Source organism: Hemibagrus wyckioides, linkage group LG26 (assembly GCF_019097595.1).
Source record: "Hemibagrus wyckioides isolate EC202008001 linkage group LG26, SWU_Hwy_1.0, whole genome shotgun sequence".
Taxonomy (NCBI): domain Eukaryota; kingdom Metazoa; phylum Chordata; class Actinopteri; order Siluriformes; family Bagridae; genus Hemibagrus; species Hemibagrus wyckioides.
Window position 1 is genome coordinate 12053241 of NC_080735.1, and position 17568 is coordinate 12070808.

Consider the following 17568-nt stretch of genomic DNA (forward strand, 5'->3'; position numbering starts at 1 on the left):
AAGAAGTAGGAAAAATGGGTAAGCGTAAGCATCTGAATGGTTTTAACAAGAGCCAAATGGTGATGGCTGGATGACTGGGTCAAAACATCTCCAAAATGGCAGTTGTTTTTCCAGTATGCAATGGTTAGTACTGAACAAAACCGGTTCCAGAACAACTAGTGACCAGCGAGAGGGTCATGGGCATCCAAGGCTCATTGATGTGTGTGGGGAGCAAAGGCCTGTAAGGTCAGATCTCACAGAAGAGCACAAATTCGTGAAATAGTTAATGCTGGTTATGATAGGAAGGTGTCAAAATACACAGTGCTTCAGAGATTATTGTGTATGGTTTTTGTGTAGCCGCAGACCAGACAGATCGTCAATGCTGACCCCTGTCCAGTGACGAAAGTGTCTACAATGGGCACATAAGCACCAGAAATGGATCAATCGATCAATAAAAGAAGGTGGCATGCTCAGATGAATCATGGTTTCTATAACATCGTGTTGATGGCCATGTGTGTGTGCATCACTAACTAGGGGAAGAGATGGCACCATGATTCACTATGAAGATTCTAATGGAGGTCTCTTTCAGGAGGATAATGCTTCCTCCCATGTTGCAAAAAATGAGTATGACAAAGAGTTCAAGGTGTTGCCTCCGAATTCCCCAGATCTCAATCCGATCAAGAATATATAGGAAGTGCTGGACAGATATGTCTGAGCCATCATCTCACAACTTATAGGACTTAAAGGACCTGCTGCTAACATCTTGGTGCCAGATACCACAGGACACCTTCAGAGGTCTTCTGGAGTCAGTGCTTTGACGGGACTGAGCTGTTTTGGCAGCACAAAGTGGACCTACACAATATTAGACGTGTGGTTTTCATGTCTGATCGGTGTGTACCACTGTGTTGTTTTGTTGTTTTATGTAATCCTCAGTATCTTAGCTAGCTTGGTATCTTAGCACACAGGTCCTGTAGCTAAAGGTTTCAAGATTGTGATGCAACTTCACAAACTAAGCTCATATGTAATCTGTTCATAACAAAGAACACAATAATGATCTCAGCTTTAAATGGATCATCAGGATCAACATACAATTAAGCATGTAAAAATACTTCAATAGCAGGGTTACGTGCAAATGTCTACTGTATTTATCTGTAGAGTTATAGAAATATATAGCTATAGTTTGTGGACTATAAGTTCAAATCACCTTAGCAAACTAGCAAACTATAGAAACATATATATATATATATATATATATATATATATATATATATATATATATATATATATATATATATATATATATATATATATATAGTTTATTTTTAGCTACAATTTTTTATTGTTAGCTACAATACATGAAAGACAAAAGTTTTGCTGTTGTATTTTCTGATTTGCTGTTCAGTCACAAGTAAGACTTACCTCCAACATAATAATTGCCCTTAAATATTCACAAGTTATTGTAAAATGACCCGCTTCATTATATTTCCTGGTCACTATACAAATTGACACTGAGTCGATTGCTGTTAAGTCTCAACAAGGTGTGTGTGTGTCTGTGTGTGCATGTGTGTGTGTGTGTGTCTGTGTGTGTGTGTGTGCTTTGTATAGTATCAAGCCCAGTGTAGAACTCAGTAGGGGGCTGTACTTCAGCTTTGCCTCTGATAATAACAGATACCATGACATTTACCATGAGAACCACCAATCAGACACAAGCCTACCCCATATCAAAATGTGTGCTTCGATTATCTGTGTCTCTTTAACCCTTTGTGCTTCCCTACCTTTCTTACCTAGAGAAAGGTGTTCTTGTGTAAGTCGTGAACACAAAACCTTCTATCGTTTCCTCTCTTTGCCAGATAACAGGATTTTGTTGTTCATCATTTATTAAAATGCCATTTGGCCCATTTGGTAATTGATTCTGTTTTTAATGTGGCGTTTTAATGCCATAAATAATTAACCTTAGAGAAATGCACTGACTCCTGGTCCTTTTCTGTCTATCAGAGTTTTAAAACTGTCACTAAAATCGTCATTGTAACTAATGCCAACGCCTCATACATTATCCTAGGTAAATATAAGGTATCAGGAAGTCCAGTGAAAGTATCATCTAAATATTTGCATAGCCAACTGACAGAACTATTAGGAGAGGTTATTTCCATATTGCCTAACATTCAACTGTTAGTATGAGACGTAGTAATTGCACGAATCTGTTTTTTCCTGTAAGATTCTGTATTTGAGACAGCACTACAGATCCCAGTTTTACGAGAACATGGCAACAAAGCAGTTTATTTTATTTGGAATGTAGTTTTGAGAACGCAGTTCTCCTTCACCGCACGTTTTACACATTTGGCTTGTAAATTCAGCTTAAGCGTTTCTGCAACTCCTTGTGCTGAGCTTAGCCTTTCCTATCGTGTGTTATGGAAACTATTTTACAGCGACAATACCAGCTTTTTCTATGTTTGTGGGATAATATGCACGTGGCCTCGTGTGCTTACACATAACACAACACGTGTGACCTTTAGAAAAAGCCTCTATTTATTTGTCACATCTACATCACAGCACAGTGAAATGATTTTCCTTGCATGTCCCAGTTTGTTAGGAAGCTAGGGTCAGAGCACAGGGCCAGCCATGATACAGTGACCTTGGAGCAGAGAGGGTTAATGGCCTGACAGTGATATCTTGAGCCCCAAACTTCCGATCAACAAACCAGAGACTTAACTGTCCGAGCCACTACTGATTAGCTTGCACTTTCACTGAACTTCCATTGTTTTCCTCATTTCTCTGAAGTCTGCATCACGGCTGCATTATTCCACATTAAATCAGACTAATTTCTCGCTTAGAATGGAGATCATAGAAATAAACTACATGTGAAAAATTCGGAAATGTTTACGTATCATGCGTACTTTATTATACAACTACCATGACTATTTTATTTCTATAATTCAAGTTGAAGTAGTTGATGCTTCAAGTATCAGTATTGGTGGGTTAAGCGTGAGACAGTGAGTGTAGCCATGACTCAAATATTTATTTCATGCTGTCATTGTTTAGTAATTGGGAATTTATTATTTATTATTCAGTGCATAATATAAAAATATTTATATTTAGCCAGACTGGACAAATTTGTTGCTTTTTGCAAGAAGCAGCGCTTCTTCTTCAAAATTCACTCACAGCTTAGGTTTCGGACCTTGTTTCTCCGTTTTTTTCCCTATTGTAAAGCATTTGCAGTCATGAGGTACAACATCTGCTCACTGGTCACATGGAATAAGGAAGAAATCGTGCTCTGTGCAATGGTTGTCAATGCTTTTCTTGGGTTTTTTTGAGCGAATGAATGGAGGTTGTTATTTTAATACATTTTTATGCAGGTATGATTTGTATTTAGGAATGAGCAACATGACAAAGACATCATATCACGCTGCTTGTAGACATCTCTGTGATAGATGACGTTTATGGGTTTGTTGACAAGTTTTAAACAAGAAAAAAAGTAAGAAATTCTTAATCTGCTGCTTTCTTTGTTATTAAAAGCCTCAGGGTAGTGTATTCAGACAGGATCGATCACATTATCAATATTTTATCATCGTATTGTCTGTATATACTCATCTGACCCCGTGAGCTAATGCTTCATCTTCCAGCTCCAGTCCTGTTCATCCGTAGTTAATGAGTAGCCTGCATGTTGGCACTTGCTGTTAGGAAGCTAATTACCCAGTAATTATGCACTAATTGTGCAAGTTTATTTGATTAGTTGAAGTCCATGTTTCCCATGATTGTGGATTGGCATTGACCAGATACCAAGACCTCTAGAGTAGTTTATTAAACTTAATTATAAAAACAAAATGTAATTGTAATTTGTTCATTCTTTCTGATTCAGGAAAAATGATTTAATCTCACCCAGAGGCTTGGTATAGAGAGAGAGAGAGAGAGAGAGAGAGAGAGAGAGAGGGAGAGAGAGAGAGAGGATGAGAAATGTCCGCTGTTGGAGTGTATGATCACAATGTACCACAGGCTCATCTGTGCATCCTTATGTAAGAGCTTTCTGCTGTGCGCAAGTTATTTGGCGAAGTAACCGGTTGCCATAGAAATAGCAGCACCGTGATACATCTCTCGGAAAGCAGTGAGAGATCGTGTGTGTTTGTGTGTGTGTACGTGTGTGTGTGAGTGAGTGTGTGCAAGCATCTACAGTGACATGACGCTATAACACTCAATGGCATACCTTATGACTGAAAGCATTGATAAGGCATGTGATATCTGCTATACGGGGAGCATACGCTATATTTTGCTCTCGTGGGAATCTGCTGTACAGTCTGTTCATATGAACCAGCAATGTGTGTATCATTTTGCTCTGCAACACTATTTAAATCTAGATCACAAATACTTTGAACTACACACAGTGTTACATTTTGTATGCTCTATTTTAGTCTATAGATAGATAGATAGATAGATAGATAGATAGACAGACAGACAGACAGACAGACAGACAGACAGACAGACAGATAGATAGATAGATAGATAGATAGATAGATAGATAGATAGATAGATAGATAGATCTGACAAGTGTGTGAACTCAGTATAGTGTTCATAATGTGGGTCAAAGTAACAGAACAGGGCCTAAAACAGAAATAAATGCATGTGATATAACATAGAAAAGCACAATACGAATAAGAAGGGTCATATGTGGCAACCTAACAAAATACATGAATAAACATTTATTTAAAATTGTACAGTAAATGGAACTATAAACGGTTATAGTAGGCAGGAGCTGCTATGTGATTGGTTGGGCAGTTTGGTATATGAGATGACTAGTTTTTACTCAGATTGAGTGATTATTGATAATGAATGGAATGAGAGGTGATTGGATCAAACGGATTTTTTACACATTATTGTTAAGTGTGATTTTACAGTGTGAAATGCAACACAATGGCCCGGGCACCATGCAGCTGAAGGTTCTCTAAATAAGTATTGATTGATGATTGTAAAAGCTATGGAGGGGGTGGAAGACATGGTCAATACCAGGCCACCAATTCAGCCACCATCTCAACACCATCTTGAATCAAGATTCAGCACAGTTACAAAGCTACTTGACTCCATTACACAGAAAATGCCTGTGTGTACACACACACACACACACACACCTCACCCGAGTAGAACCTTCCGGAATCGAACATCACAACATCTGAAGACCTGCTGTGGTGGGGACCAGAGAGCAGAAAGTTCACAGCTGAAAGGAGAAAAGGTCAAGCAGGTGGAGCGCTTTAGATCGACTCCCACCTCGGCTTTTGTAATCATCAGCATGCAGCCCTGCTCAACATTATCCAAATCTAGGAGCGGCTTTGCAGTTTAAGTATTAGCACACTTGGCGTTTATACACCAGGCTAGAAATACCACCCGGATACAGTACTGTTTTAGACGGGATAAGATCGTAAGGGATTAGTGATCTGGATAAGGAGCTAGACATGTGTCTGTTATGTAATATTGCTGGATAGAGTCTATAATGATTATGTCTGATTCCTAAATTATATTACAAATGCAGTGCATGCTAAATTCTTTAACCTTTTAAAGGTTATAAGAACCGAGTATAAGTTAATGGCTAGAAAGGTGTCATAATTTGTCGGTTGAATCTCAGATAATAACTGGCTTTAGTGACAGACAGCAGAAAAGAGTTTTTAAGCTCAGGCAAGTGCATAAAACCTCTTTTCCTGCTGGATATATTACAATCTTTATACATCAGACCAGGCAATGCTGGTGAGTCTGTGCCCACTGTAGCCTCAGATTCCTGTGCTTGGTTAACAGGAATGGAACCTGATGTGCTCTTCTGCTCGTAAAGACAATCCACTACAAGATTTGATGCACATGGTGTGCATTCTGAGATGCTTTTCTGTCCACCATGGATGTAAAGAGTGGCTATTTGAGTTACTGTAGCCTACTGTAGCCATCCTCCTCTGACCTCTTGCTTCTGCCTGCACAGCTTCCACTCACTTTTTTTAAAGTTAATTTTGCCAGCATTTTGCATAAACTTTAAAGACTGTTGTGCATGACAATCCCATGAAATCTGCAGTTTTGGAAGCCCCATTGCCATCTAGCACCAGCAAGCATTCACTAAGATTAATGCTAATTATTTGGTGTGAAGCAACCACTTGATTGACAGATTGGACCATCACAGAAAAAAATGCAGGTGTAACAGGGTTAATGGGAATAATACAGTAATCAGTGAGTGTATATTACAGTACCTGAAGGTGTGTCTACCGTTTGTTTTATAGAAGGATTCATCTTCCCAGCTATGTAAATGCACAGTCCATAAAGAATTACTGACAAGATGAATTCAGATAAGACTAAAATCCAAGCAAGTAATAATTAATCCAATTCGAGTCTGGCTGAAAATAAAAACCTCTCTCACTGCAGCAGAAGGAATTACTTGAAAATATACTTGCTTACACACACACATACACACTCACACAAAGAAAACCCATTTAATATAATTAGTTAATATAATAAATGCCACTTTACTGTTTTACCTTCACTGAAAGCAATATTGAGATCAAAATCCATTTCACATTTGGATTCGACCTCCGCTTCATTAAACAGACTTTTTTCGAATAGAAACCATTTTCCCCTTCGAGTCATAAGCAATAACGTTCGTAAGGAAATCAGCACCAGCAGTCTCAGCTCAGCTGAATAGGGTGTGTTGTAGTCAGTGACGAGTTGCTAAGGAACATGAGCTCCCATTTAACCTCTATTTTCTCCCCAACAGCTGCGGCTCTCATGCTTGCTAATGCATTCATTTCATCCTGTTCTGACCGCAACGATCGTCCTCAAAAAGACACACCGTATATACACACCCAAGCACTCCTGCACTGACAAACACCTCACTCATACACCGAGTCAGAGTCAGTCGTGGACACCCACTCTTTTACTTAGGCTCCACACCAACTTATCGCACATAAACAGTACAACTCCCAGAGAAACGGATGTCTGTGTAATGTTTAAACAGAACATCTGTGCTCACGTGTCTGAGACAAAAGAGGACCCACGTTTATTGACCTGACAATCTATCGTCTAGAGACAGTGTCACCTTATCAGCGGTGACCAGGAAGTACTACCACAGCAACCGAGCATTTAACGGTTCAGAGGTCATAACAGCAGAGCCTGCAGAAACCCAGTGGAGCACAGCGATAATGTCAACACGACACCACGATGAATCAGAAGGAGAGAACAAAGATGCGGATTCTGTTTTAATACATGAACAGGATGTGAGAAATGAAAAAAGGGGCCCACTGGTGCGGTTTGTTCTCTCACTTCAAAAGCTGATGAAAATGAATAGCTTTCTCTTACAGTCGAGCGCTTCTCAAATTGAGGGATGTTTACTGAAATGAATACTGAAGCGTGTTTCTTTTTTTCGGAATATAAAGGCCTGTTTTTTGCAGAGGCTATATTGAGATTTTATGATTTTAGTAAACCTGGCATGACGAATGCCTTCCATGATAAAAAGTCATACCGACAGATTAGAATACAAATACAAGCCTACGGTATTTTCTATTTATCATATTGCCTTTCTCTTGTTCTTATTTGTGTGTCTGCTTCTTATATAATACTGCCAAAGCAATTTGTTTTCAACATTGATGCTTTTCATTTTAAAAGAACACACACCCATGTATACACTCTTAGAAAAAATGCTTGTGAGTGTGTGGTAAATTGAAGGCAGTCTACTTTTCAAGCTCATTTGAAGGGACATTTATATTATTTGTATATCAGGTAACAAAAATGTACCTGTCCCTCTTTTTTTTTTGAAAGTGTATGCAATATCTGATATCTAAATGCACTCTCTTATCTTTCATTGTTTTTCTCATTGTTGCCATGTCAGATTCTCTAGGTGGCCCGTTCCCTCCGTCCGCTCACCGATGCCACCAGAAGCCGAAGCGCTGCTTGCCCCTACAGCCATGCGTGGGCATTCCCGTCAGCCCGCTGCTCTTCCACCCCAGTGCCAAGGGCTCACAGATCGTCATGGACATGGCTCAGAGGACAGTCAAAAGACAGGCCAGCTTTTGCAACGCGATCACCTTCAGCAACAGACCCATCGCCCTGTACGAACAGGTCCGCCTCAAGGTGAGAACTCAGGAAGAACTTGTTAGCTCAGTTAAGCCTGTGAGTAGTAGTTATGACGCCATCGAGAGAAACAGAGTGTCCCAACGCTATATAACTTGATGAGAGAAAATATTTCATATGATGTCAAAAGCACTACAACAGACTTTGAGCAGAAGAAGTGATCAGGAGGTCTCAGGACAGGAGTGTTGAACATATCAGACTTGCAAATATTAAATGGTGAGGATACAAAAGGAGCTACAGTACCTTTATGTTATACCTTATATCTAGCTGTATACACTACTTTTAGTTTGGGATTTTTATGCTGGTACTGAGTAGCCAAGGGAAGGGGAGGAGAGGAGAGGAGAGGAGAGGAGAGGAGAGGAGAGAAGAGAAGTGAAGAGAAAGCCTTTATTATCATTGTACAGCTCTAGCTTCTTTCTGAATATCAGCAAGAAGAAACTTTAATGTAGATAAATCAGAACAAATCATTTATTCGTCAGAATTCATAAAAGGATGACTATGGTTTATACCTTCAGTGGTTAATGTGAAACCAGCACATAGTGTAGCTACATGCACATCTATATCTGTGCAAGTCAAGATACATACAATTTCTACACACAAAGCTTAAATATGTGACTGACATGCCTGTGTGGTCACATGGGCTTATTTTTTTGGCAATAATAAAACAGATCCAAGTGATAGTTTTTTCATAGTTTTCATGCATCACGTCACTTTTGACTAAGATAAGATAGAACTTTATTAGTCTTGAAGGAAAAGGAGTCTGAACAGATAAGACACGAAGAACAAACACAAATTTTCCATCTGTATGCCTGCAGTCATCAGTTTTCGTCGTTAATTTAAAAATATGAGCATCCTTTTGTTAGGTTAATAATCAGATGCGAGTGAGTAAATAAAATGAAGAATTGATGACAGGCCATGTTTTATTCATACACTAGCAGTGTTTATTTACCTTATTCAGTTCACTGAAATACTTTTCTGGGTCTGCATCCAAATGACAATCAACCATTTGACGAGCTCTGGCGTTTGTCCACATGCAGTAAAACATTGTAGGCTCATGAATATCGGTGCTTTCTGAAATTTGGTGCTTTTAAATAGGGCAAATAATTTCGCATCAGACCGTTTCATTTTGAGAAAATAAGGACTCAATTTGTAAAATGAACTGAACTGATTAATAATGGGAGGCTATTAGAGGAAAAAAATTAATAAAGCTGACAGATTTAATAGTAGCTTTAGTTTCATAGAACATGAAATTAATGTGGGATGGTGCTGTCCAGGTATTTTTATTTATTTATTTATTTTGCCTAGGGAGGATTTATATAAACAGATGGACAGAGAACATTTTTCAACACTGTTAATTCCTTCTGATTTCACTGTTCTGATATCACTCTCTCTGGAACGTTGTCTTTTCACAAACGATGTCTCGCCTACTTAGACGTGTGGCCTCACACCTAATCAGCTACATCAGCACACAGTACACACATACAGTAACACACACAAACACACATATACACACACACACACACACACACAGAGGCTTTAATGAGCTTTGCAGGTAAATCCCATCAGTCCATTTTTCTTCGTTTTGCTTTATTCTTCTGTCATGCCTAGTTTCCACATCAGGTGCCAGCAAGTCAAGAGAAAGAGAGAGAAAGAAAGAGAGAGAGAGAGAGAAAGAGAGAGAGACAGAGATAAACACTGGAGCCTTTGCCAAAACCGTTAGTCTGACACTTAATCCGGCTCAACCAGTTAATGCTCAAACACAGACATGAACCTCCCCACCACCCAACTCACACACAGTTCATTCTCTTCCATAGCAAAACACATACTCTCTCTCACACACACACAGAAACGGATACACTGCTGCAGTTAAAAATGCAGAGATTCTCCAAAAGCCCAGGTCACTGTGGTGTAAGTCACCATGTTCTTGACATGTTTGTAGTATTTATCCCCTCAGCCGAGGCAGTGGTTACTGTAAGTCAAATAAAACAGACCCCTTCTACTCCAAACACAGCATACTTCTCCCTTACACCAGGCCCCCAAACTCCCTTTTAGAATTCCCTTTAAAGGAATGCTTTATCCAAAAACACTAATGCAGCTTGTGTCGAATTACAGCTAGTGACTGACAGACTGGCGCGTATATCCATAACGCTGAGTGATCCCTTATTCTTTTGATTCATTATGAGCGTTATGTTAGCAGTTTGAGTCAACGCAACACAACGAAAGGATACGCTACGGCATGCTACATTTAAATTGTTGCAGCACTTGACCTGCCTGAACAGTCATTTATGGCTATAAATTAAATTCAAAGTGGTTATGTTTTTCATGTCAGCATATTTGACTAGTGCCATAAACTCACAATGCCTGCAGTTATTATTTTTATTGTACGACACATCGCACACCTCTGGTCCAATAAGTTAGACAGTTTTCTGTCTAAGTCTTTCGATAACTGATTTTGTCATCGACTGTTTTTGAAAAAACGTTCCTCTAGGACCCCGGGGCTACATAAAACACAGAACTACAAGAGACAACACAGTACTCAGTTCATTACACAATACTATATATAATGCATGTGTACAAACAGTGCAAGACAGTACAGTATAATAGTATAATAAAAAAGGGACAGTGCAATACTGACCAGTACACAGTAATTGTAATGAATAAAAAGCAGTAGAAAAACGCTGAAACAGCAAAAAAAAAAGATGTAGGTGATCAGTGGTGCTTGTTTTAAGTTCAGTAGCGTCTACTACATCGCGGTATACATTACTACGCAGTGAGATTCTTTCTTCGCATTTCCTATACTTGGAGGGTTGGGGGCCTTGATCAAGGGCCCGATGGTGGCAGCTTGGCAGTGGTGAGGCTTGAACCCCAATCTTCCAAGCAACAGCCCAGTGCCTTAACCACTTAAGCTACCAGTGATCTAAAAATAAATGTGCATAAATTGGTTCCACTAGTTCATTTTTGTAAAACAATTACAAAAGACTTATAATTTCACAAAAGCAACTATAATATCATACGGTAAATAAAGGCATACTGGAGGTGCAGGGCTTTTGTAAAAAACTGTGAAAGAACACTGACCTCAGCATTTTTGTTCTGTTTTGTTCAATAACCGATTAAAATGTATTAGCTTCCTGCTATATGACATTTTGTCTCATGAAAGTCTCTAAATGCGTCTCTCCAATCGCAAAATTTAACTACATTCTAATGTTGTCCAGATCACAAAGAAGCAGTGTTGCTGGAGCGGTGCTCTGCGCTTGGGCTTCACCTCCAAAGACCCATCACGCATCAACCCCGAAAGCCTGCCCAAGTACGCCTGCCCAGACCTGGTGTCTCAGAACGGCTTCTGGGCCAAGGCTCTCCCCGAGGAGCTAGCCAATGAAGGCAACCTCGTCGCCTTCTGGGTGGACAAAAAGGGCCGCGTCTTCTACAGCGTCAACGGCTCCAGTCCCATGCTGTTCTTCAGCGGCGTGCGCACCACCGAAACCCTGTGGGCGCTCATCGATGTCTACGGCCTGACTCGAGGAGTCCAGCTACTCGGTGAGTCACACACCGAACTGTAGGTGTTCACTACAGGCTCGCCTCATGCCTAGACACAGTCTTTTGCACATCAGATTGTTGCTTCTCACCCACATAAAAGGAAAGACAGAGATAGAGCACAGGGTCAGACAGCCAGGGTAGGACATTACAGTGGTACAGGAGACAGACATTACAGTGGTACTGGTTTTATCAAGCAGCTCTGGGATTAAGGAGATCAGCTCAACTGAGATTTGAACTCACAACTATGGTCCAGGCCACAGATCCTCACAAATCAAGTGAGACATGTAATATTATGGTTTAAATAATATCAACGCAATGTATATATTAGAGAGCTTGAGAGAGAGAGTATATTAGAATGAGAGAGAGAAAGTACATTAATATGACTTAGGCTTGAGTTACACTTTTTTTCTGCTGGAACTGGAAAAAAAAAATCTACAGAATTTTTGTGCTAAGTAATGTAATAATAATTCCGGAAAGCCTGAATTATTATCCCAGGGTTTTCCCAAACCACCTCATTTAGATGGGATTTAGGAGACCAGTTCCACTGGGATATGAACTCACAACCATGCTCCAAGCCACAGATCTTTCAATTTCAAGCGCCTCGTAGTATTATGTTTTAAATAATAGTACAGTATACAAAGTAATCAGTAATAGTGGCTTTCTATTTTCAGATAATAATTAATAAGGTCATATTCGGACTAATGATCATTAATCATTGTGAAAAACAGCTTCTGAGAAAAGCACCAGTGAGTGCTTATTAGTTTTTAACAAAATTCTTGTATTTAATCATACTCAGCTGTATACAGTTTATTTATCTGAATGGAATCAGAACCACAGGCCACTACGATTACAAGTTGTTAATCCACAGATCAACCAAACAATGCTCCACCTAGTCAACTTAATTAGCTTATCTAGCTAACTATCTAGATTATATTTACTCTTACAAGTAATAAAGATTTTCTGGAAGTTTAAATTCGGCGTTTGTTTACTCTGTGACTTTAGCTAAAAGCAGGACATCGAAAGGAAGCTGAGCTGCTTGTGCAACTTGACTCCATGCAGCTACAGCTAAAGAGGGAAATCATGAACGGATGAAAGTCCCTAAAAGTCGTTCTTTTCTTTTTTACTTGTATTGCAATACTGGAATAATAGCAAAGAATTATTTTTTTTATTCACCATGTCATAAATCAAAAGACAAGCACTTTTTGACCAGCACTTTGTTCTCAGTGTTTGTTTTTCTCGTTGCCCTCCAACTCGCCACCTGATTGTTGGGGTAGGAAAAAATGTGCATGACATGATCCGGCACTTTTATGAAAATTTAGACGTTTAACTTTGAAAATTATGGTCTGGCCCAAAAAAAAGAAAACACAGATGGCGGTGCTTTTTTTTTTTTCCTCCCAAAAGCAGTGCTAAGGAACACATCTGCTTTTGGGATGTCCCTTTATTAAACATACCGTTAGATACATAGTTTACTGGACTAAGTGACTGAAGCTACTGTCTTATTGACACCTGAGTCACACCGTTATGACAAGTGACACTTACAGACATGCTCACAGTTATATAATATATTTCCGGTATCTACACAAGTCAACTAATACATAATTTTTGGACGCTACTAATAATTTTTTATGACTAGAAGGAAGCATGGAAAAGTGGAGAAATTATTACGAACATACAGGCACAACTTTGTGACTCATGTGAGATTTAAGAATGACGCAAATTTGCCCGAAGCTCAGAAGTTTTATGCTGGCTATAATGATGGCTATTTTGTCGTACTCGAGCGTGTTCTGTGTGTTTTCAGGATCAGGTCGCAGTGTTAAGAGTGACTGAGCTGGGGTGTGTAATCGCACTCACTCTGGCACGCACAGGGAAACTTAGCAGGGCATACCATAGGCAAGGCTTTGATGTACTGGTGTGTGTCAAAGCCTACACACACACACACTCACAATAAACGTCCTTAATGCTGTCATCCCTGAGGTACATTTATAGAAGCAAGTCACATGCTCTAGAGATAGTGGCATCTATCCAAATTGTGGATTGTGCCAATTGACCACAACCTCACTGTCTGCCGAATATGTGGTATGTTTTGTTGTTGTTGTTGTTGTTGGTGGTGGTGGTGGTGGTAGCGTTGTGTGCCTATGTGCATCTTTATCTCTCGTCCACGTTCCGATATTTGGCCCTGACTTAAGGCTCATTTTTTTCAACAGCATGCGTATGTGTGCCGCTCTGTTCACCAAAGCATTACACGTCTTTCTCTTTCATTATCATGTGTCTGAACAGACACGCGAGCCATCAAACCCTGCCCTAAGAGCCCTTAATGCCAGAGATGAAAGCTGAGTCTGCATAGCCGGGAGCGAAAGGGATGGAGTTATCAATAGAAGGAGACTTCAGGCTTTTAGTATTTCCAGCGACAGATTCAAGTGCACTGATGTGGCCTGAGATATTCATCCTGGCTGGAGTTATTTTGGAGATTTTTTTTCAGCTGGATGCAGATGATTTTGATGCTTAAAAAATTCGACAGAATGTTAGTGCTAAATAATGTGAAAATAATTCAGGTAAACCAGGGATTTTCCAGGCCACTAGACATATATATAACTTTAGAGTTATTATTCCAAAAGGTTGTTTGTGTTTTGTTGTCTGTTTCTAAGATTTTTAGACTTATTGATGCCTGAAAGACGGTACAAAGGTGCAGTGCTTACAACCTGTATGTTGTTAGATTTCGATATCTATAATTCCTTATGTTCTGTTTTGAACTTTTGCTTTCGGACTCAAGAGCTCTTATCAGAAGAATCAATATTTTTGTGCTGGAGGCATGTTCATGGCAAAACCCCCCCCAACGCACGCACCAGTGGATTTGAGACGCTCAAAAATACGCCTACGCACACAGACATAAATACATGCTTTCCTCAGAAGAGGCTGTGCATTCACCTGAATAAGCTGTGTGTGTGTGTCTGCAGTGTCTCTTTTACTGCAAGAAACAGGCCTTTAATATAATGCACACAATTCAGGACTGGTTCAGCGAGCTATAATGGTTGACACGTTGATGTTTCAGTTTATTCAGAAAGTTTATTCAGTCTGTGTGCCAACAAAGTGCAGTTAAATACACTCACGCCACCTTTCGTTATTCTCTTCTCTTCTCATCTTTGACTAAGGCACCAAAGTAAAGATTAGAGCTGCAACTTCGTCTTCTTATAGTAGTATGATTGGCTCGTTGTGTCATTCATTATTCCATCTAAAGCTTAGTTTAACAAAATTAACAGACCCTTATTGAATTTTCCTCCATGTAAGTGGCTAGTTTGGGAGCACAGTGGCTTAGCCTGTTTGCCTCATTCCTCCTGGATTGGAGATTGAGACCCCTTCCTCCACATACTCTGGTTTTCTCCCCAAGTCCAGACATATGCGTTTTAGGCTGATTGGCATCTCTAAATTGTCCATAGAGTGTGAATAGGTGTGAGTATGTGTGTGATTGTGTCCTGTAATGGGTTGGCACCCTGTCCAGTGTGTCCCCTGCCTTATTCTCCAAATCCCCTGGTATATGCTTCAGGTTTCTTGTGACCCTGTGTAATACAAGCAGAACAGAAAAAAGGATGCTTTTATAGTTTTTGTAGATTAATGACATATCATTCCATGTTAAGTCCATTTTAGTTCCAGGTTATAATATGGAAAAGTGCAAAGGGGGAATACTTTTGCCTGACCAAAGCTATGGAGATATGCAATAAGTGAAACTGATTTACATTACATTACCTTTCTTGCCTTAATGCGCTACAAGACAGTATCAGTGAAGCATTACCAAGAAAAGTGCTATTGCTAGCACCTTCATTTGCGCAGTCATTCTCCTCACCGTCACTTCATCCCTCCACCATTTATAGCCTTAATAACAAGTCATAATAAGAAGAGAATAAGTATTACACAGTGGATTCACAAAGGTTGAATTAACTCTTCCAGGGTTGAGTTAACTCTCACTCTTTTAGGTATGTAGTATACTCAGCACTGGGCAATAGTGCATGGTTACAAACTAAGATTTATTTATTGGTGTGAAATAATTCCTCCACATTCTCAGGCTATTGTTCAATTTGCAGTCTTAAAAATGTGCTCTCTGTGAATGTGGCAGGGTTGTTGGTGGCCAAAGGGCTTGTTTGATTATTCCTAAAACTTCTGGGATTGTCATGCATGTCCAGCTTTAGACTTTATTCAGAACGGTGCAAAAACCCCCATAAAACATTCACTGACAGGCAGTTTTGCATGTGGAAATGCCTTGTTGATAAAAGAAGGCTGGTTCAAGCTCACAGCGAGGCAACAGTCTCACATAGCAACTCTTTACAGCCGAGGTGAGATGATAAGCATCTCCAGAACCTACAACATACTGAACCTTATGGCAGATGAGCTACAGTATGCTGAAGAGCACATCAGGTTTGAACAGGAACTTACAATGGGCACAGATACTCTGACGCTGGACAGTATAAAATGATAAAACATGATGTTGAGTGTCCAGTTTTGGTGAGCCTGTGTATATAATCAATCAATCAATCAATCAATCAATCAATCAATCAATCAATCAATCCATTAGTCCATCAAGCAGTCATGTTGTAAACATGGCACCAAAGTTCTGCACAAGCACAAAATAACAACTCATAAGAAAGACATAATATAATAATACAATTAAACAAAATACCAGACAATAATTAAATTAAATATATGTAAACAGAGGCTTGTACAGTCTGTGCCGTGATTGAAGCTGTTCTGGCAGCTCATGTTGGCCTGATCCCTTATCCCTTACTGTATATTGCTTGTTCCTTTACATTGTCACAGTCTATATAAGTATTCAGACTGTAAAGGCCATAGCAAATGACTTGTGCCATTTTTCTCATGCCCTATGGATGGGGGGCATGTCATCCTGGAAAGCCCCAATCCCGTCAGGATAGAATTTTTTTTCATCGTAGGACAAAGGTAATCGGTCAGAGTAACTGTACTATTCATTTGCGGTGACTTTCCCCTAGGGCAACAAATGCACCCAAACCATGACAGCAAATGTTCCTGGCTTTAAAGGATGCATCTGAAATAAAAATGCATGCTGATTTGAGCAGTCATGTCCATACTATAGTATTTTAATATTTCTTTCCATAATGTTTGTATTTTGTTTAATATGTAGATCAATTGGTTAATTTTAGGACACAGTAGACTTATTACTGTGGACCTATACAATAAGTGCTGATTTCAGATTCCTCCAGGTCACGCTGCACGCACTGCCATAATTATTCATTCCGATCATCTGTACTGTTGGTAAAATATTGTTTTCTGTGAAGGTGTAGACAAGAGTGTTACATTCAAGGTCCATTAGTTTGAAATGTTGAACTTGGCAGTCTGAAGTACAATCAGAAAAAGTAATGGATAAACTCTGAATTTCACTCTGATGGAACTTATTTTGCCTGAAAAGTACCTCCATGGTAATTGTGCTTGGCGCTTGGCTATAATTTAAAGCTACAGAAAAGTAAAAACATAGTTGTATTAGAAAGTGTATAGTCATAGCTTTAAATATAACGTTAATATGTTTAGGACAGAGGCATGTTTTATAGACTCGATACTCGATAACGATACTATTAAACAGATTTTGTTGGATTTTCTGTGCTTATTATAACAGCAGTATTGGCAGCTTCAATTCCTCCATTCTTTTTTTTTCCCCCTCGTAGTTCTGTGTATTTTCCTAGACAAAATGACTCGTGATTGCTGTATGCATTCCCCAGTGGTGTATGATGGTAATGTGAGGGACTGTAAGTCAGGAAAATTGAATGTTTTGGCCCAAAAGAACGTGTTGAAAGCATGATGGATGAAGCTGAGCATGTACCATGCCTTTTAGCGGAACACGCCAGCAGGTTAGTTAGCTTACAGTAAAAAACAAAATCCACAAATCCAACTAATTAAACATGTTTACCTTGGCCTTATTATTTCCTTTATTTCAGTTACCGTAACACTGCT

At 39.4% G+C, this 17568-nt stretch overlaps 1 protein-coding gene across 2 annotated transcripts in view; it reads left to right on the top strand.

The window, feature by feature from the left end:
• The window catches only part of neurl1aa (neuralized E3 ubiquitin protein ligase 1Aa), a 91041-nt gene that overhangs the window by 46801 nt on the left and 26672 nt on the right, over window positions 1-17568 (top strand). For both annotated transcript variants that reach the window (XM_058380187.1, XM_058380189.1), the window contains exons 2-3: window positions 7823-8064; window positions 11277-11598. In XM_058380187.1, the coding sequence (XP_058236170.1) occupies window positions 7823-8064; window positions 11277-11598 (564 nt within the window). The remainder of the gene's footprint in view (window positions 1-7822; window positions 8065-11276; window positions 11599-17568) is intronic.